At 40.1% G+C, this 22,312-nt stretch overlaps 1 protein-coding gene across 2 annotated transcripts in view; it reads left to right on the top strand.

The window, feature by feature from the left end:
• Positions 1–22,312, top strand: part of F12 (coagulation factor XII) — a 921,608-nt gene that overhangs the window by 413,558 nt on the left and 485,738 nt on the right. For both annotated transcript variants that reach the window (XM_044069447.1, XM_044069448.1), the window contains 2 exons: positions 7,455–7,592; positions 20,850–20,954. In XM_044069447.1, the coding sequence (XP_043925382.1) occupies positions 7,455–7,592; positions 20,850–20,954 (243 nt within the window). The remainder of the gene's footprint in view (positions 1–7,454; positions 7,593–20,849; positions 20,955–22,312) is intronic.

The following is a 22,312-nucleotide window of genomic DNA, read 5'->3' as shown; positions in this document are numbered from 1 at the left end:
AGACAATATGAATTACCATACATTTCCCGAAGAAGAGAAATCTATAATTGTACATGTACTCCACCAAATTTCCTATCAACATCACCACTTTTGGGAGGCATTTGAAGGGACAGAGCAAAATTTTGAGCCAAAACAAGGAACATTCCTGAAAATCTGTGAAAACTGACAGCTGGCATATACAGAAGAGAAGGTATGCATGGTAAAACAAAAAATAAATGGAGAGATAACCATTTAGATTCAACTTTTAGAATATTTACAGGATTATCAGCTCATAATAAAACTTCTGCTAGTTTTCTGAAAGCCTAACAATTGCATGATAGCCTATACGTCAATATTTATAATTGTGTGTTTTATCAAGTTAAAATAAGCTTTGCATGTTAAAAAGCTAATGAATATTGAATAAAATGGAGTTGTTAAAGAAACTGCAAACCCTAAAACAGATAGTAAGCAGTGGCAACTCCTAGGTGTGAGCTTAGGAAGAGAATCTGTCATTTCTTAACGTGGTGGTACAAATCAAAGATCACTTTTTCAAAGTTGTCACACACCTCTCAGCTGTCCAGATTTTTGCAGAATAGCCAGATTTTTCCTTAATAATTGTTTCTCTATTCCTTTTAAAATCTGTGGTTTTCTAGCAAATCATTGAGAATGGAAGTTGATAAGCAATGACATACATTTGAGTTTTAGGTTTAATAATTTGGGTCCTTTAACGCCTGTGCACACATCTGTAGTTTAGAGTTTAGGCTTGTCGCTGCCTTTCCTTAGTGTCTGCTTACTTTATTCTGTGATAAAAATAACCCTGTGAAATGGAGAAATTGAGGAAAGCAAGTCGGTTGGCTAGTGTCTTATAGAAAGTGCCGAAGATTACAAGATGGTTGGTTGTTTATATATATATATTTTTTTTTGTTGCGTTTTTATTAGGGGGTGAGAAATGTTGGTTGGGAGTCTGAGTTTTGACCTGTTCATTTGAGTGACTGAATGTGCTTTCACTACATTGATATCTTCTGTTGCATAAAACTATGAACAGAGAGACAACTAAATGGGTGTTTTTATAGGGCAGAGTTAGACTTATGCCATTGGGACAGGAGAAGTGTGGCTTGTTGACAGAGGCAGTTACACTAGTGAAACTCATGTGACATAATGCAGAGTGGTTTTACATTAGCACTAATGTTAGTTGTAACTGGAGTACAAATGTTGTGTGTGGGTTAAGTTTTTAACCACCCCCCCTCGAAAAATATCCATTGCATAGTTTAAGCATAACCTGGGAGGACAGGTTATTTATATTTTTTGACATACCAGTTGTGGGCTGAAATTCAGTAGCCAGTGCTATTTTAGATTTCTGGTTAGTCATATTACAAGCTAGCATTGGGTAGCTATTTAGTATCTGTTGGAGAACTTAACTAGTAATGTCCCAGAATGACAGTAAACTAAAACAACTGGAAAACATACTTCATCTCTCAGGGCAAGTAATCTGGACAAAGCCAAAAATAATGGAGGGACAAAGGCCCAAAAATAGGGACATATTTTAAATATTGCTCCTTTAACTCAGATAGTTGCTAGAATAATGGGCTTTGCATTATTATGTATTTTCTGAGGGATATAAAGTCTGAAATTCAAATGTCTGCCATTATTTATTATTATTTAGTGACTTCAATATTTATGCTGGTATCCCACAATCCCATTGGAGTGGGCAGAGTCACATGTTTATGTATGCAAATTCTATGTTAATCATTGCCCCGATTATTGGCCAGTTTTACCTACTTTTCATGGGTCTTAGTCTAGATTTTTTGATGTTTCTCGGTTGAGAAGTATGACACACACACACACACACACAAACACACACATGCACACACACGCAAACACAAATGAGTGCACACATACATAAACACACACACACACACACACACACACACACACACACACACACACACACACACACACACACACACACACACACACTTTTAAATCTTTATTTACATGACCTATATGCAATTTGTTAGAAGAAAATGAGATCCTGTGTATTTTTCTGATAGAAATACATTCTTCCAACAATTTCAAAAGTACAAATAGATTCATAGATTGTTGTAGGCTAATTACCTGGGCAGGGCTTTCTAAGCCTAGACAAGCTTTCTGGATAGAATAATGATGTCTTGTATCTCAGTAGGACATTGAACACCAGGCATCTGGGTAATAGATGAACTCAGTTTCAAATGGATGGGAAGCCTGGTCCATAAGAGTGGAATGTCCCTGGGATACATATCTGTCTCTCCAGCAAATTCTGTTTAAGTCAGACAAAATTCAGGTCCCTAGACCTTACATTTCTGGTACTCTTTGACTTACAAATATGTAGGAAATCCACAAATGTGGGTTTTGCGGATGTCTTGTAGTGGAGCTTTGTACTCTATGATTGGTCTAAGGGCAGAGTACAGTGGGATAATAACCTCTTTGGACCTAGATGCCATGCCCTTATTTATCAGTTGCACAACATTTCCTTACCACTGTGACCACATAGTTATTGAAGATAAGGCTACTGTCTATGTGTGTACGCAGATCCCTGACCGCTGGATTTACTCTTAGGGGCATATTATCAACTTGGTAATTAGTAGGGATTGTTGACTTCCCAGAGGGTACAATTATGCATTCCATAGCATTGAGTTTATGACCATGGCTTTGGCACCATTTGTCAGTCAGCGATAGACCTTCTTGAATCATGGTAGCATCTGCAGGGGAGTCGATGATAACCCCCAGCTTCCAATCATCTGCAAACTTAGTTAGCCATGATCCTTCAGCATTTCTTTCCATTTCAGAAAAAAGAGCAGGCCCAGTACAGACTCCTGGGGAGTCCACTAGTTACTGACTTCTTGGTGGAGGTGACCTGACCTATTTTGACCTCCTGTGTCCTATTAATGAGCCAGTGTGCTATCCAGTGGGTGATAAAAGGGTTTAATTCTAAACTAGTGAGCTTGTCTGTAATGCCTGAATGGTGTGTTTTATCAAAAGCCTTGGCCAGGTCAATGTAAGCTGTGTGCACAGTCTTACTTTCATCCAATGCATTGGTGACTATCTCAAAAAAGTCTCAGATTTCGTAGACAAGACCCTCCTTTAATAAAGACAAACTGTGATGGGTTCTAGCATTTTCAGGTTACCCATGTCCTAATTTATCATATCGATGATTCTTTTCATGGTCTTACATATGAGGCTGGTAAGACTTATGATCCTGTCATTAGTTGGATTAGTGGTTGGACCTGCTTTTTCCAGGGGAATGACTGTAGATATCTTCTATTCCTTGAACACACAACCTGACTGAAGACTCCAACTGAAAAGTGGCTGAAGTGGACTGGAGAGGTCATATTTCATGGTACTTATTAAACATCCCAGGATACCGGGGCCCATAAATGCAGTGTTTTTGACTTTGGAAATTGCATTGATGACCTGTTCCTAGTAATGGTTGGAGATTGTTGTATGCTATATTTCCAATGGACTACCGGGGCTGGCGGGGGGGGGGGGGATGAATTTGAGGTGAACATGTCAGCCAAAAGGTTCTCAATGGCCTTCAGTTCAGTGTGGGTGATGCCATTTACAATAACGTCTGTGCATTGTTGTGTATTTCTCCATGAGGTTGCAGGCATAGCTATAGAAAGCTTTGTGGTTGTCCTTTGCATGAGAAAATATTTTTTCTTCTGTTTAGATTAGTCAGGGAACTTTTAGTATGTATGGCTTTGTTCCTCCTATACATGGCCAATATTTGTTTTTCCTTTTGTTGTATGACTGATTGATATTATGATTCTGACAGGGTGTCTTGCCTTTTGAGTTTTCTTATTGTTAATACGAGTGGACACAGCTCACTCTATACAGCTATCAATATGGCTGTACAGAGACTTTATAAATAGCTCAGCATATGCTATTGTGTTTATTGGGTTTGGGGTGCTTCAAATTTAGCCAAGTGTTCCTTAACAGAGATAGGTTAGCCTTGGAATAGTTCCTAAAGATTTTTTGGTTTCATTGGATCCTTGGATTTGATTTTTATTTCAAATAATACTGCCTTATGGTTAGATCTGACAAGGAAATAAATATAAATGTATTATTTTACTTCCTTATTAACCAAATAAACAAAATGATAACAAAATGACCACTTTTCAGTAAAATCTTCAGCCAGTTCAAGACAAACATAATACAAGGTGTGTTAACAGGTATAAGGTGATCATTCACACCTATGAGAATGCAAACATAATGCATGACAACTGTCAGTGCATGAGTGATTCTACACAATACATAGCACATCTAGTAAGTATAATATAGGAAACATGCCCTAACAAAGACCACAACCAAGACTCTTGCTAAAAAAGAACCTGCTAGCTATAAGTACCAACAATATGCAAAATTTAAACATGAGAGTTACACCATTCATGGAGAGTTCTGGTGCACACAATAAGGGTAGCACAGAGTGTACAAAGGAAGCACTGTCATGGGGAATGTACTCAAATTCTTGTCTACTATATAGGTACTACTGTATCCATAAAGCATATGGATAGATTACATGATGAGATAGGGATGGATAATACAAGTTAAGTACAAATGGACCATCAGGAGAGAAAAGGAAAACAAAAAAGATAACTAATGATACAGTTTGGGGGAATGGAAGAAATTATGTTTTAAAAAGCAATGAGAAGTTTGGAAGTTTTATAGCAAAGAGGAAAGCTAATGTATGACGTAAGAGTGGAATCCTGAAATTCAGGAAGTGTGGAGTAGGAAATAATAATAAGGGATGATATGTTACACAGCTGGTTACAGAATCCAACTCCTGCATACATGAGGCTATATGTTAATGTATATGTGAAAAAGAAGTGAGTAGTATTTTTACACAGCATGAAAGTATAAGAAATACACTGAGCATAATATACTCTGATTAAATAATCTAATGGCAATGCCGGTAAAATAGTTTGTGTTTACAAATAGTGACATTCCACAAAGAACAGAGCCACAATTGTTAGCATTATTACTTAATTTATTTGACCAGTGAAAAAATAATACGACCTGGTGCTGGAATGTAAATAGTACATTATACTTAACCATAATTTGCTATCTCATTGTGACAATTTTAATGTTCATGGATGTGCCAAAAGGGTATTAATCACAATAATAGGAATACATAGATTGGGAGCATTCTTCTTCTGATTGTATCTCTGTAGGTTTTATTATGTTAAATTTTGCTGTGTTGATAATATTATACTAAAGGCAAGTTCTTTTATAACATGCAATCTTTTTACCACTTTCATAAGTTCATTGGTGTATACTAGGCTAATGATCACTAGGGCCCTTATAAGCCTAGTCGTACAACCCAAATGTGACCCACAAATTTGATTTATATAAGTGGTAATTTACTGACTGCCTCTGTCCATCAGAGACATAGGAACCAGAGAAGGAGTGAACTTCCAATTACCCATCCATTGGTCTAAGTTGTGCTTAAAAAGGCAGGAAATCTGCTTCACATGGATGGCAAGCCTGTTTCAGAGAACTGGCATTCTCTGAGAAACATATCTGCCTCTTCAATCTGTCCTATTTATGCTGCAAGCAAATTTTAGGTATTTTAATCTAGTAATCCTGATGCTGTTTGTTTTGTGACTATGCAAAAAGTTCTTCAAAACAAAGTCCAGGGATGCCCTGTATGCCAATCAAAGTCACTTCTCAGAAGTCTGCATAATGCAGAGTAAAGAGACAGGGCTTTGAGGAGATCAGCATGGAGCATTGTGTTTACTCTCTGTATTCTTTTTGTAAGGATCCTTTTGTGGACATTCCAGCTGCTGCATGTGTCTGGTCAGTTACATACTGAAGGGCGCATTATAATATATGATGGGTCTGATGAGTGTCAAATACAGTGGTATGATGCCCTCTCTTGACCTAGATGCTGTACCCTTGCTTATAAGTTGAGCAACATAGAAGGAGTTTCTTACTACCTTGAACACATGCTGCTTGATGACTATGTTACTTTCTACATGAGTTCCCTGAGTAGTGAATCAATTATTAAGGGTATTTTTTGATGACATAGTTATCCAGGGTGGTAGCCATCCCAAAATGTACTATAATGCATTTCTTGGTATTGAGTTTTAAGCCATGGCCTTGCTACCAAAGGTATGCCTGTATTAGACCTTTCTGAAGAGTGTTCTCATCTTGGAGTGATTCAATTACTGCTCCCAGTTTCCATTTATCTGTGAACTTGGTCAGCCAAAAGCTTTTAACATTGGCTTTGATATCTGAGAAGGAGATGCCAAAGAGGATTGGTTCTAGCACAGAGCCCTAGGGATTCCACTTGTGACCAGCCTCTTTGTGGAGGTGGCCTCACCGATTCTAACCTTCTGGGTCCTATCAGTGAGCCAGCTAGCTCTCCTTTGTGTTATAAAGGGGTTACACCTAGTCCCATAAGTTTCTTAACAATTCCAGAGTGGGGTATTGTATCATATACTTTAGCCTGATCTAGGTATGCAGTATGCACCATTTTCCCTTCATCCATTCCCTTAGTGACCTTTTCAAAGAAATCCACTAGATTCAGTAAGCTTCACCTTCCCTTGACAAAGTCACACTGGGATGGATCCAGTGTCTGGAGGTTTCCTACATCCTTTGTTGATAATTTCCATAATAATTCTTTCTATGGCTTTGCAAATAAGACTAGTCAGACTAATGGGTCTGAAGTTTCCAGGATCTGTTGAAAGTCCTTCCTTATGACGGAGATGACCATTGCAGTCCTCCATTCATGTAACATAAAGCCTGTTTTAGGTCTGTAGTTAAATAATTACTCCAAGGGTCCTGATAAGTCATATTTTAGACTATTCAGGAGGCATCCTGGGGTGTTATCAGGGCCCAGTGAGACTGTGTTATTTTGTAAAGTAAAAAAAAAATAAAAAAGAAATAAAATAAAACAGTAGACCAAAGGATGAAAATACCAAATCTCTTAAAATGAAAAGATCAATAGCTCTTGGAGTGAATCATCATTTTCTTCATCAGTGAGGTGCTATGACTGTCATGACAGCCACCCCCTACAATTCTCCATTTTAGTCTCTCAGCCAGACAGTTCATCTTTCTTTTCATTTATCTTTGTACCAAGAAATAGATACTTAATAAAACGCAATCCATCAGATATAAATAAACCCAAACTTTTCACAGCTGTTAAACTTACCCAGAGTATTCTTACTCTGTAACTTTGCAACACATGCCTCTGTACAGCATGACCTGGGTCCATTACACACTCTAGTTGAGTGCAATGTCTGCAGAACTGTATGATTACAATGAATTTTTGGTGAGCAAGTGATGAAGTTCAAAATGGATTCTGGAGAATTTGATTGTTGTAAGGCAAGAAAAAGACCACTTTGTGCTAACCTCATTGCAGATTTCTGCCTTTTGCTCTTTGATGAGTCATTTATTAACTCTGCCAAACTTTTTTTTTTTACCTTTAATCTTTACAGAAAAATGCTATGAACCCAGATTGCTGAAGTATTTCGATCTACAGGAGACATGGCTGAGACCAGGCATTGTAAAAGATGAAGAATGTCAGTGTAAAGATTCTAAAATTGTCTGCAATCCAGTCAGATTTCCATTGACAGGTAAGATGGTGCTTGCAGTCATTTCAGCCATGACCATGCAAAACACAATTACTAGTTTATAAACAAGACGAAGGTTGGAATAAGCTGTGGGTTTCCATTCTTTCATTTGTTTCTCCATCAAAGATATCTCCATCACCATATATTTTTCCACCTCTACCTTCTCTGCCCCCACTACTAACTTACCATACCCTCCCTTCCTCTACACATACTCCCCTGAGGTTACACTCATATCTTTTTCACATCTATTCCTACTATCACCTCTATCACACCCTACCCTTCTCTATTTGCACTATCCTACTCCTTCACCAATATAATCAGTTACCATATTTTTGATCCCTAGAATATTAATAATCATTATGATAATAATCTATTATGTAAATAATACTGCATATTGCTATTATTAGGCTTTCCATATAATTTATGATTGAACACTGACTTTATTATGTCTGTTGAGATTTTATTCTGACAAACTAATGTGAAGTTTTTCAATTTTTTTTGCTTGAATGTTATGACTTTATTATGCCTGTCTAGTTTTTCTTTCTGTTATCCATATGCATCTGGAGCTTTTCTCCCCAGGCCTACACTGAAAATGGGTGACTCATGACCGAGTCAGACTTTCCTAGTAAGCAAATGCCAAATAAATAAATAAACATATAAATACATAAAAATAATTCAAAGTATTGGCTTCAGACTATCTTACCATCAGAAACTAAACAAAAATGTTATTAATGAATTGTTAACAGCTGCATTCATGTTACTCCTTTAATGGACAAGAGAACTACTGCGTTTGTTATTTTTTGGAGTAAAAGGGGAAAAAGACAATAGGTGTTACCTTTTTATCCCAAGCAATGATGGTTCTAAATGGGTCTATATGTTCATATTTCAAATAAATGGATGAATGTGCGTAAAGGAATTCAGGGTGTTGTCGTGTCTCAAGATCATAGTAGCTAGGTCTATTCTTGCAGCTAAGTACAGGGAAAGAACTATGCAGAATTCTAAGGGTATATATCATATGAGCGAATCGCACAAATTGTGAGTACTCTTATCGAATGCCCTGGACCTTGAACTTCCTATTGTGGGGGGCTGTGCCCCCCCCACTCCCCGCTAAATATATGTTCCAACTCTGAGATCGCACTACAGTGAGGAAAGGGCAAATATCCCATTCTTCACTGTACCATGGTTTCAGAAAAAGCACTTTGAGGTCTGGTATGTTCGATATTATGTACGTCCTCAGTTTATGCGATTCGCTCATATGATATAGACCTGAATTCTAATGCCATTTTAGGTTCATAGGTTTATAGGTTCATAGGTAGGTACTAGGCTTACGTCACCCAAGAAAGTTATTTTCCTACGTCACTGTCCAGCAGAGACACAGAAGGGATCCCCGGGGTGTATTTCCTATTTCCCATCCACTCATCAAGATTTTTCTTGAAGAGTGCTAATGAAGAACTTTGCTTGACATAGATGTGTAGCTTGTTCCAGAGAATAGGAAGTCTCTTTGACAGGAATCTATCCCTACAGCGTGTCCTGTTTATTGTGGTGACAAGGTTTAGGTACCTAGATCGTGTAGCTCGGAGGGATTGGGATTTCTTTAGGTGTAGCATGTCCAACAGCTCTGGGTTTGACATAGCTTTATATGTTAGGCAGAGATCACCTCGGAGTAGGCGATATGCTATGGAGTAAAGCTGGAGTTTTTTGAGGCGGTCAGTGTAGGGCATTTATTTGAGGCCAGTAATCCTCTTTGTGAGGAACTTCTGTGGCCTTTCCAGCTGCTGCAGATGTCTTGTGAGGTACATTCCAAAAGGGGCGTTGTACTCTATAATGGGTCTAATGAGTGACTTGTCACTGCCTTAAGGTCAGATTTGTAGTCTGCAACTTTTACAGTGTGGGTTCTGTCAGTGAGCCAGTTGGCAACCCGTCTTGTGACGTAGGGATTTATACCTAGTTTACTGAGTTTAGCTATAATTCCAGAATGGGGGATGGTGTCGAAAGCCTTGGCGAGGTCAAGATAGGCTGTGTGAACCACCTTACCCACATCCACGGCTTTGGTGACTGCCTCAAAGAAGTCGATCAGGTTCAGGAGGCATGATCTGCCTTTCACAAACCCAAACTGGGTGGGATCCAGAGTTTGGGGGTTACCAATGTCTTTGTTTATGAGTTCCATGATGATACGTCCCATGGCCTTGCAGACTAGGCTCTCAGGCTAATAGGTTGATAGTTCCCGGGATCAGTGGTGGCTCCCCCTTTGTGGAGTGGGATAACTGTTGCTGTGTGCCATTCAGTGGACACAATGCCTGATGCGAGGCTATTATTGAACATGGTGCTTAAGGGGGAGACAGTTCGTTCTGAAGTTCATGTAAAACGCTGCCTGGGATGTTGTCCGGTCCCATAGATGCTATGTTTTTAGCTTTAGAGAGTGCAGCTTTTACCTGCGTAGTGATTACAGGGACTCTGCATTCTTCCTGTATAGATATGGGCCCTTTAGTGAGTGAGAGGAGGGTAAAGTTAGCACTGAACCTATCTGCCAGGTTGTTGCCAATATTAGTTGGTTCTGTCATTTTCATGCCTTTGTGCTATAACTCAGAGCAGATCTGGGTGTTGCCATCTAGATTCTTGACATAGCTATAGAATGCTTTGTGGTTGTCCATGGATTTAGTGGCGATTTTGTTTTTGTAGCTAGCTTTGGAGGATCTTATAAGGGATCTCAATTTCTTACAGAGGCTGACCAGGGAGCTCCTCCACTTATGGGATTTTATTCTCTTTTGAAACAGTTTCTGCCTTCTGTTGTACAGTTTGTTTATGGCAGGGGACCGACAGATTGGCTTCCTTTTTTTGGAGGATAGCATCTTGGTTCTGTTTGGGATAGCACGATCCATGCACTTGTGTAAGTGCTTATAGAGTGCATTTGTGTAGGATTCAGCAGTTGTAACTGTATTGTCCATCTGCATGGGTATCATGAAGTTCACCACTTCTGTCTTAAGAAGCATGAAGTTGGGTTTGGAGAAATTTTTTACTGTGGTTTCCTTAATGGGGGGTGGGGGCGGGATGTGGATATCAAGGGTGATAAGCTCATGGTCGGATCGGACGAACGAGGAGTTGACTTCAGGTGTGGAACACCGGTCATTCATGTTGGTAATGACTAGGTCTAGGATATTGTTGCCCCTCATGGGGGTTTGGATAAGTTGATCTAGGGCATTGGAGTTTATGAATTCCAGAAAGCGTTGAGCTAAGGCGTTGGTACATTAGTAGTTTTCCCAGTTAATGGTGGGGTAGTTGAAGTCACCCATTATTAGGGTGTTTGGTTGAACCCTAATATTTTCCAGTACATCAAGAAAAGAGGAGTGGGAATCCTGGGGCATGGTGGGGGATCTGTAGCAAGCTACAATTTGGATTGCAGTTTTGCCCAGAGTTAGTTGCACTTGGATAACCTCGGATGCATTATGCTGAGCAACTAGCCTGAAGGTGTGGATATCCTTAATGAATATGGACACACCTCCACCTTTGGTGTTTCGGTCCAGGTTACATGGCCGAAAAGTGTGGTATGAGTTATAGCCTGGTAGTGCAGTGGTGCTCTCTGGAGCCTTGAACCAGGTCTTAGTCACTGCACATATACCGATGTTCTCCATTTTAAGGAGTGCCTCGAGTGAGTGCATTTTGAGATTTAGACTTCTAGCATTGAGTAACATTACCCTCAGTTTTTGCTTGCCTGTTCCTGTTATGGTGGTGAATTTGGTACTTGAACCCTGCCTAAAAAAGGCACTATAGGGGCAGCAAGAGCCTTAGCCAGTATCCAGAATCCCAGGGGTGACAGGTGCTTGCCATCTGTGGCAAAGCATTGTGGTCTGTCGACCATGTCATCCCAAGCAAACAGATACTGGATCCCCTTAGAATAGCATTAGAAGCTTAGCCAATTGTTGAAGTCAATCATTTTGTCCTTGTGCTGTGGTATCATTCTGGGCGATGGCAGAATGCTACTCAGGGCTAGGGTCATACCTGCCTGGGCTACAAGATCGGAGAGCTCTTCCATGTCTCTTTTCATGTAGTCCAGGGAGGTACGTTTCAGGTCATTCACACCAACATGGACAATGACAGAGTCATATTTGTACTTTATTGTGGATTGACCTGAGTGCGTGGGTTATGTGGCAGATCCTGGCACCCAACAGGCAGCTGACAGTAACCTTCTCCTTGTTTAGCCTGGTGAGTGGGACATCAATGTGCCTGACTATAGAGTCACCTATGACTAGTGTGTTGGGTACATTGTTTTGCCTTATCGGCTGTGGCTGAGTGGCACACTGAGTCTGTGGGCTATGTGTCATTTGGGTTGTGTTGGGGGATGCAGGTTGCTTGTGTTTCTGCTTTGGAGGTCTCTGTTGCTTAGACAGATTATTATTGAGAGCCTCTGCAAATGTTTTTGTGTTACTATGTGTGGATTTTGGTGGTGTAGATTTAGTGAGACGTAGGCTAAGGCTGAGTGGTGCAATGGATATATATATGCCTTTCACAACCAAGGTGTGCAAGGATTTCTCACCATTGGAATTGGTTTAGGGGGGAGGGAGGGTGGCCTAGGGGTTTGCTTTTTGCACACACAACACAAGGTGCAGGGTTTGAGTCTCACAAGGGATGATTGGCTAGGCTTAAAATGGCTCGCAAGGGCAGTTAGCTTAGTACTATCCTATGTGATGAGTGTGGTGTGGTGCAAATGTTTACCTTCTCCTCATAACTGTCAAGTTCAGTCTTGGTTTGAGAGAGCTTTACCTCCAGTTTGGCTAGATAAGTGCATCTCTCTCACAGGTTGTAGTGTTGGGTGGTAGGAGAAGAAGGTTGTCTGTGTACATGAGGCAATTTCTACATTGCCTCAAGATGCCCAGACCCATCAGATAGACAGGAGAGAACACTGGGAGCTGACCCTTGGACATGCCTGAATAAAAAACTAGAACATAGAAGATATACTAAGGCATCTGATACATGACTATACATTATTTATATAGAAATTATGTAGTATGCATAGTAATGTGCAGTGATACTTAATACTGTAATCATAAAGTAGCTAACTCAGTTCAAAGACTGCTACACAGATGCATCAAGGACCTAAATACTTATCTGCCTTAGTGCAGACTTAGAGAAGTTTAATATCACAAAAAGAGCATGTTTATCCAGTTAGAATGCAAGTCTGGGCAACCAGCAATTCAAGTCAAACAGATTTGGACAAGTATGGCAAATGGCACAGAACTATAGAAAATGTATACTATAATCATGCACATAGTCAAAATGAACAACTGACAAGGGAGTACACAATATCTGCAGTCAACAAGATCCTTTATTGCTCTGTTTTGATGAAGAAATCACATGGAACAGACTTAACTAGCGGCAATGCCTTTCAAGATGCATCACTTGTATCATTACTAAGTAATTACATAACTACACTTTAAATCAGCTTTTACTTTTATAATACTATCATTGAATGATTTCTTTTTATGCACATTACAATTTATACCCAAACATAAAAAGAAATACTGTACTTTCTGTATTGTCCTCCTTCCATATTTGATTTTCTCATATTGCATCATTCAGTATTTTACTTTTATCTTACTGACATCTTCTTTCTCTTTGTTGTCATTCCACACTTCATCTCCTCTGTTTCTTAATTTTTTCCTAATATCTACTGCCCTCCCTTTCAACTCCATGTCTTATCCATTGCCCAACTTGCTCCATCAGCACTTATTAAGATTTCTTGTTTACAAGTTTTACCAGTTTTTTTCAGCCATTCTCCCACTAACTGCATCTCCGTTCTTTCTTACTTTCCTCACACTTCCCACTCTTCAGCACTCTAAGTAGGCATAACTACTACCTGTTCTTGACCTCCTTATTATGTAGCATGCTCCAAATTATTTCATTTCCAGCCATTCTTTCTGCAAGATTGGTTTCTTAGTCTTGGGGGAACTTAGTGGTATGGTAGCCACCCCCTCACAGACATTCATTCAGACACTCATGTACACACACACATACACACACACACACACACACACACACACACACACACACACACACACACACACACACACACACACACACAAACACACTGACAGACAATCCCACATACACTCAGATGCTCACCACACATGAGACAGACACAGCTTCACACACACACACACACACACACACACACACACACACACACACACACACACACACACACACACACACCCAAGATCACTCATACTTCTGCAGGCTCTCAAACACACTGCCACACACATGCACACACCTGCACATACAAGCACACACATGCACACACACACATGTACTTATAAACCCCACCACCACTACCTCATTGCTAAACTCCTGGATACTTACTTGAAACTTCGTCTTTCCTTTTGGAAGTAATAGATAGACATTGCATTTTAGCCATGTTAATTAACACTGATCATTCTAATTTATGCACCCAAGTGACTATGTGAATTTCAAGTGTGTGAAATCCCTTCCTGCAGACATTTTCCTTTGGAGGGCATATGACTACTTAGCACAAGGTGCTCCCTAGGAATGCCTCATTAGTGTTTAGCAAGGCTGTGGAGACAGCTTACCACATTAATTTTACAGACCATGCAGAATCACAGCTGTAGACCTGTCTTTAAGTTAAAAATGATTAATGCCTTTGATTTTCTGCAACTTGCAAGATGTTAGGGTTTAAAGGTGGTGATATCCCCAGTCACTCATTTTATGGTCTTCTCACTTTTACCCCTCTCTGATATATTTCCTCATTCTCTTAAGGTGAATTTCTTGGCATTCCTGTCGCAAACATATAACAAAACTGGTTATGATTGGTGACCCGTTCATAGTCTTTTATGTAGTACATGGAGCACCACAACTGCACTCTGACTTTGGGAAAATGGCAATTTAATATAGCACATTTCAGCACTGCAAATAGTTTCAAAGCTTTAAAACCTGCTAACACTACACTATTACACAAATAATTGGCAGAATTAAGTGTTTTAATAGGTTCTAAAGCTGTTTGTTCATCAGACAGACTCTTAACATTTGCTAAATATTTTACAGCTCTCAAAAGTTTATTAGTGTTCTCTTTTCTTCCTGTAACTGGTATCACATGGAGCAGATAAAGTTTGATATGCTATAGATAACTACAACTGAGTCTCTCCAATCCTAACTACTTATTATATGTTTTCAATATGTATGTCAAGATTCTCCACTCAAGCTTTGCTTCACTCCACTCTCAAGATCTCAGACGTATAATAAGATGATTATGGCTGAAGGCCGCATTATAGTTTTTTATACTGACTTATGATTTCACAAAAAACACACACACACATATATATATATATATATATATATATATATATATATATATATATATATATATATATAATATAATATATATATGTAGATGTCAGACTGTCTGTTGACTTTGGATATATTAACAGTCTTTATGATTCAGTAGTCTACACGCACTGGTTTGTGATGTCACACGATCATCCGGTTGCAGGTTCTGTTCTCCACAAGGCATTTAGGTTCACTATACTGCTGATTGAACAGTGCAGCATAACATAAGTGAGAATATACCATCTTCAGGAGACTGTGTAGGTGTGTTGTTAAGTGAGTGTCTCCTTTGCCTGAGATGGTACTTTTTCACACAGAGAATGATGATGATGCAGTAGGATCTCGTCATACCCAAAGGAACCAAGACGCTCTCCTCAAAAAAAAGAAGCCAGTCTGGTGGTCCCCTGCCATAAACAAACTCTAGAATAGAAGGAGAAAACTGATGTGGAATAAGGCGAAGTCCCAAGACTGGAAAAACTCCCTTATCAGCCTCAACAAAAGGATGAGATCCCATATCAAATCCTCTAAAGCTAGCTACGAAAACCGAATTGCAGCAGATAGTAAAGACAACCACAAGGCCTTCTATAGTTGTGTAAAGAATCTCCACGGCAATACCCAGATTTGCTCTGAGCTACTGCACAATGGTATTTCCTATACCGAGCCAAAATATATTGCTAATATACTGGCCGACAGATTCAATGCTAACTTTATCCATCCCACCCCCCAAAGAACCGAACACAATACCAGTAGATTGCCAGGCACCCAGTATTACTGCTGCACAGGTTAAAACAGCACTGTCCACAGCCAAGAATACAGCTTCTATGGGACCTGACAATATCCTTGGCTGTGTTCTACATGAACTACAGAGTGAACTGGCACCTCACCTGTGTGCCCTGTTTAATCACAGCCTCACCTCAGGCTTTGTCCCTACCGAATGGTCCATTGCTACAGTCATCCATTTCCACAAAGGAGGAGCGACTACAGAGCCTGGGAATTATTGCCCAATTAGCCTGACAAGCCTGATATGCAAAGCTATGGAAAGTATCATCATGGACCTAATAAACAAGAATATAGAAAATCTCCAAACTCTGGATCCTATACAGTTTGGTTTTGTGAAGGGTAGATCATACCTGCTCAACTTGGTTAAATTCTTTAAGTCAGTCACCAGAACTGTGGATGAAGGCAAGGTGGTTCATACACCCTACCATGATCTGGCCAAGGCCTTTGATACCATTCCCTACTCAGGAATCATAGAAAAACTCATTACGCTAGGCACCAACCCCTATATCACCAGGTGGGTTGCAAACTGACTCACAGATAGAACCCACAGTGTGAAAGTAGTTGACTCCAAGTCAGACTGCCGACCAGTCACGAGTGGAGTCCTACAGGGTTCAGTCCTGGGTCCTCTCCTGTTTGGTATCTACGTCTCTGAAGTCCAGGCCAACACAAAGGGACTCTGGGTGACAAAGTTCGCAGATGATTGCAAGTTGGGAGCTATTATTAACTCCCCAGGTGATGTTCATATTCTAAGGAAAGGCCTCATTGACACCAACTGGTGTCAGAACTATGGGTCTATATTATAACATCGAAGTTCTCTAACATCAAATGTTATAATATCGAACCCGTAATGTTGAACGCTGAAAACAGCGAAGGTGCAGGACATCGAATTCTTTCCCAGGGAAAGAATTCGGTGGGCCGTTGCTGTGGCTTCGCTGTTTTCAGCATTCAATATGTTGGAGCATTACGGGTCGAGTTCAGGTAAGTGTGCGATTGTGTGTAGGTTAGGGGGCAGGTTAGGTGAGTTAGAGTTACGGAGTGGGTCAGGTAAGTGTGCGGTTGTGTGGACGTTAGTGTTAGGGCGCGGGTTCAGGTAAGTGTGCGATTGTGTGCAGGTTAGGGTTAGGGGCGGGTTAGGTGAGTTAGGGTTAGGGTGCAGGTTAGGTAAGTGTGTGATTGTGTGTAGGTTAGGGTTAGGGGGCGGGTTAGGTGAGTTAGGGTTAGGGCGTGGGTGAGGTGAGTGTGCATTAGTGACAGATCTTAGGGTTAGAGTTGAGTTAAGGTAAGTGGATAGCTAGTACTGTATGTAAAGTTTAGTTTAGGTGTAGGATTTTAAGTGTATGTGTGTGGATGCCTGTTTTTGTGTGTGTTTGTGCTGTGTGTATCTTTCTCGGAATAGCAAATTTTTTCCCTGGGAAAAAATTTGCTATTCTGACTGTTCGATGTTTTCACACTTCAGTGTTTAGGGTTCGATATAATAACATTCAATGTTAGAGAACTTTGATGTTATGATATAGACCCCAGAACCATGACCTTAAGCTCAATTGCAAAACATGTATCATCATTCCCCTTTGGAAAAAACCCGGTTCCCTTGAATTACCATATTGATGGTAGTCCACCGAACACAGAAGGCGTTATAAGAGATCTGGGAACACAGGTTGGCAGCAACCTCTCTTTTGACCACCATATTGCCACTGTGGTCAGAAAGTCCTTCTATGTGGCACATCTCATTACTAAGGGTTTTACATCCAGGAAGAAAGAGGTCATTGTCTCCCTCTACTCTTCCCTCATTAGACCAGTCATCCAGAACAATGCTCCGTTTGGCATGTACCTCACTAGACACCTGCAACAACTGGAGAGGCCACAAAATTACCTCACAAAGAGGATCCTAGGCCTTAAACACTTGCCCTTTATGGACAGACTCAAAAAACTCCAACTATTCTCTGTCTCATATCGCCTAATTAGAGGTGATCTCTGCTTGACTTACAAAGCCATGTCTGACCCAGTTCTGTTAGAAATGCTACATCTAAAGAAATCCCAATCCCTCCACACCACTTGCTCCAGAGACCTCAACCTCATTACCATAATCAACAGAACATGCTGGAGGGACAGGTTCATAACCCAGAGACTGCCCATGCTATGGAATAGACTTCCCATACATGTCAAGCAGAGCACCTCACTGGCCCTCTTCAAGAGAAATCTTGATGAGTGGATGGGAAATAGAAAATTCACCCCTGGGATCAATCCAGTCACTCTACTCGACAGAGGCACTAGGAACTAAGGTCAGGTGGCAAGATGCCAGGGTAATCCTATGGGCTAGGCTGTAAAGGCTCCAGGGCCATTAGCCTAGTGCACACCTATGAACCTATGAACTTATGTGTCAGTGAAATGCATGGTACTATGATTTTCTCCTGAAAAATTTGCTTTAGTTCATAGCATACTGTTTTGTGTTTCTATTAAAAATAGACCCTAGGCTTAGTGGGACTGAGCTAATATGTGAAACAAATTAATGCATATTAAACAAGATTCCTAAAACAAGAAGAAGATATTATGACGTTCATAAGGAGTGTTTGAAGTGATTTGTGCTTACATTATGGCAACAGATTGAAGAATACCGTTGAATAAGTTTCTAGGTGCACATAGCTTCAAATTACACAGGTCAACTACAAAGAAAACTCTAGGAATAAATTAATTGTAGAATCATTATTGTCACCATTATCATCCAACCCCTTTTGTACCATTGTACTAAATAGGATCACAGTGTTGCATCAGCTGTCACCATCGCTCTCGATTCAATGCTACTGTCCTAACTTCTTCGACAGTCATGTCTGATTGTCACAGGCTTTCTCTCACACAGTCCAGCCATCTCTTTGCTGGACATCATCATTTCCTCTGCCTTCTTTCTGACTGTCCCAAATCTACCAGATTGTCTTCTACTTCCCTTCACCTGTGATTAAACTACCACAATATGTTCTCTTTGACTTTCTTTAGAACTGGAGCTACTTTTACTTCTGCTCTGCTGTCCTCATTTCCTTGTCTATCCCACAGAGTGTATGCTACCACCCATTTCAGGCACTTTATCTCCATCAGCTTTAGCTTTCTGAACTGCTCTGCCTTCGCTGTCTAGGTCTGTATACCATATAGTAGTACTGGTTGCACCACTGTTTTGTACATCTTCCTTTTTAGCTTATTTAGCAAACACTACCCTGATGCTCTGTGCCAGTTGGCTATAGCCCCTCTGTTTCTAGCCATGATCTCCACATTTAGACTTCCTTTCTTTTCAGTCACCCCTCCCAGATACCTGAAGTTGTTAACCTGTCCACTATTTTGCCTTCTAGTTCAGTTTTCAACTTCTTCTGATTTTTATTTATTTAACATTTTTTTTACTGGGAAAGTCCAACTTGGAGCAAGCCAATTTTCCGTGAAAGCCCAGGGAGAAACGCTCCAGATGCATGTGTTTGTAATGTGGGAGGAAACCGGATCACCCAGAGAAAACCTACAAGAAAGCAGGTAGGGCATGCAGACCCAGCACAGAAGGCACCCCAACCAAGAATCAAACTGGAGAACCTCTTGCTGTGAGGCAACACCGCAACCACTGCACCACTGTGCCATCCTGATCTCCTCCATTTGTTGCCATTACAACTCTCTTATCTGTACTCACTTTCATCCCTTGTCTTCAGTTTTGAACTCCATTCCCATGTCATTTCCTGAGTTCTTTTTTACAGTCTGCCTGTATTGCCACATCATGTGCATACAGCAGCTTTGTTGATCTTTCCTCCTCCAACTTGTGTTTGCCTTGCAAACTTATAACGTTTCTTTGTCCCACTTGCTAAGTCACTTTCCAGAAGCTGGTAGAGTGTCTCTAATTACTTGTTTTTTGCTTTTGCAACTGCTGTCTTAGTATCTTTGCTAGTCAACCAGTATTTCTTCTTAATATAGTCCATCCTTTCCATCACTCACATTTTCCTGCCCTGCTTTCTATTGATGATTTCCAGAACTTCTTCACCTCATTACTGGCTTTCATTACATACCTTGGATACATGTACATTTTATAGTTCTCACCTGTGCTGTTTTTAGGTTCTGCCATTCTTCTTCAACTCCACCTGTTTCTTCTTCTTCCTGGTTTGCTAGAGCCATGAGTATTTCTTTGAACTCTTATGTTTTCTCTCCTAACAACCACTTCTAGCTCTTCAGCCTGGTGTCTGTTGATCTTAGAGCCTTCTCTCGCCACTGCTTGCAGCTGACTGTGGCAACCAGTGCTTTTTAGGCCGACTGTTTCACTGAGGATGAGTTTACAGTCTCTGATTCTACCCCAATGCCCTTTTCTTGCTAGGAGGAAATTTACCCGATTTGTATGTTGACCACTAAGGGTATAGATAGTATGCTTTCTATGTGGCATCATACATTGTTTATAAAACATTAGTGTGAAGGCCGCTGTGGTGAAGCGGTTAGCGTTGTTGCCTCACAGCAAGAGGTTCTCCCATTCTATTCTCGGCTGGAGCTCCTTCTGTGTCGAGTCTGCATGTCCTCCCCACAGTCGAGTGACATTTAAGGACATGCAGGTAGGTGTGTGTGTGAATGGGTGCGCCTTCTTTGAAGGTTGGGTGTTGGGCTGACAACTCGGCACTGTAAAAATCCATTGGCAATTATTAGCGGACTGGAGTTCCACTGTGGCGACCCCTAACTGGGAAAAGCCGAAAGACGTTACTAGTGTGAAATTGTTAAAGAAATGCTATCAGAACATTATTTTTTCATGCAAAATGCCTGATCTTGTTATAAAAAAGTTTCTACATATGTTTTGGGGGGAAGCACAAATGGAAAAATGTTGACTTCTTCTAAAGAGAATAGCATGCAAAATGCAATACCATCTACTATTATTAGAGTCTAATAGGGGAATTTAAATTATTATTTTTATTATTATTATTTTGCATTTTTAAACATACATGTCCTATCTTTAGGCTGTTGCGTATCATTCTCTTACAATGGAAAGCAGCATGACTATTAAAGAAAAAAATGATCACCTGACAGCATAGCAAAAAAATCCTATAATACTTAATTCTGTATGACTGATAGTTTAGTAGTATACTGCAATCTGCTGATTAAGTTGAGTGTGCAACTCATAAATATATTTGTCCAATTGTTTTCTTCTAGTATGTGCCAGGAATCCATGCATGAATGGAGGAATCTGTTTTGAAGGAAAAAAAATCCAGGTGTGCAACTGTCCGAAGAAGTTTGTTGGAGAGTCCTGTGGCATTGGTGTGTTGGTCTATTCTTTAAACTTAAAATATCTAATAACATAACTCTTTTTCTCTCTCTTGCGTGTACACCTGCACACAATTTGATATGATTCCAAAATGATGATAAAAACAAATGCCTTTACTAATGTGCTACTAACAAACTATACTTATTTTTTGTTCAATAAATAGAGGTAAAGACAATATTACTGAAGAACAGAGTTCTTAGAAAGTTTTATTTCTGAATATTTAATGAAGTTTATGCCATTTATTATTCTAAAGCCACAGTAATGTATTTATTTTTGGTTTGTTAAGATGTCTAATCTTGCTATTACACAATCTTTTAACAAAAAAAAATCCTGTCAAAAAGTTCTATAACAGAAACTTTAGGGGCAATTTTAAAATATCCATTCAGTCTGTTTATCATATCTTTGGGACCCAGAGATCACAAGAACTCTACCCAGGTAGCATAAGTAGCTCTGGACCTAACCAGAGACCCTTAATCTGAGATTGAAATGGTCAGCACTGTTTAAGTGTACTTCCCCAGTAAATGATACATTTATAGTCTGTGACAGGAAGTACAAAATATGCTCATGTTACGTTTGTTAGACAAAATACATATACTTGTTGCAATTATGAATAACTGCATCGTTCATAGGTTCACTGGTGTATACTAGGTTAATGACCACTAGGCCTCTTAAAAGTCTAGCAGTGCAACCCAAATGTAACTCACAAATATGATTTATATTTGAATTATAGGGGGTAATTTATTAACTTGGTATATTATAGGTTCATAGGTTCATAGGTTGGTATTAGGCTATCGGCCCTAGAGCCTATGCAAGCCTAACCATAACAATTCCCTGGATATTTCTTCCCACAATATTTACTTCTCCAGGTCCCTGTCTAGCAAGGCGACTGACATGATCCCCAGGGTGAATTTCCTATCTCCCATCCAATCATCAAGGTTCCTTTTGAAGAGGGCCAATGAGGCGCTATGCTTGATATGTATGGGCAGTCTATTCCAGAGTATGGGGAGTCTCTGGGTCAGGAACCTATCCCTCCAGCATGTTTTGTTCATTGTGATGACAAGGTTTTTAGACGGTCAGTATATGGCATCTGCTTTAGGCCTGTGATTCTTTTAGTGAGGTATTTCTGTGGCCTTTCCAGCTGTTGCAGATGTCTTGTGAGGTACATACCAAATGGGGCATTATACTCTATAATGGATCTAATGAGGGATGAGTACAGTGGGACAATGACCTCCTTTTTTCTGGATGAAAAGCCCTTACTAATGAGGTGTGCCACAGAGAAGGATTTCCTGCCTGTTGTGGCAATGTGGTTATCGAAAGTGAGACCACTGTCTACCTGTGTCTCTAAGTCTCG

This window comes from Protopterus annectens, chromosome 4.part0, assembly GCF_019279795.1.
Source record: "Protopterus annectens isolate FY-2018-M chromosome 4.part0, PAN1.0, whole genome shotgun sequence".
Classification (NCBI taxonomy): Eukaryota; Metazoa; Chordata; order Ceratodontiformes; family Protopteridae; genus Protopterus; species Protopterus annectens.
Note: the sequence above shows the minus strand (reverse complement) of the source record. Positions and strands in the feature narration are given on the sequence as shown.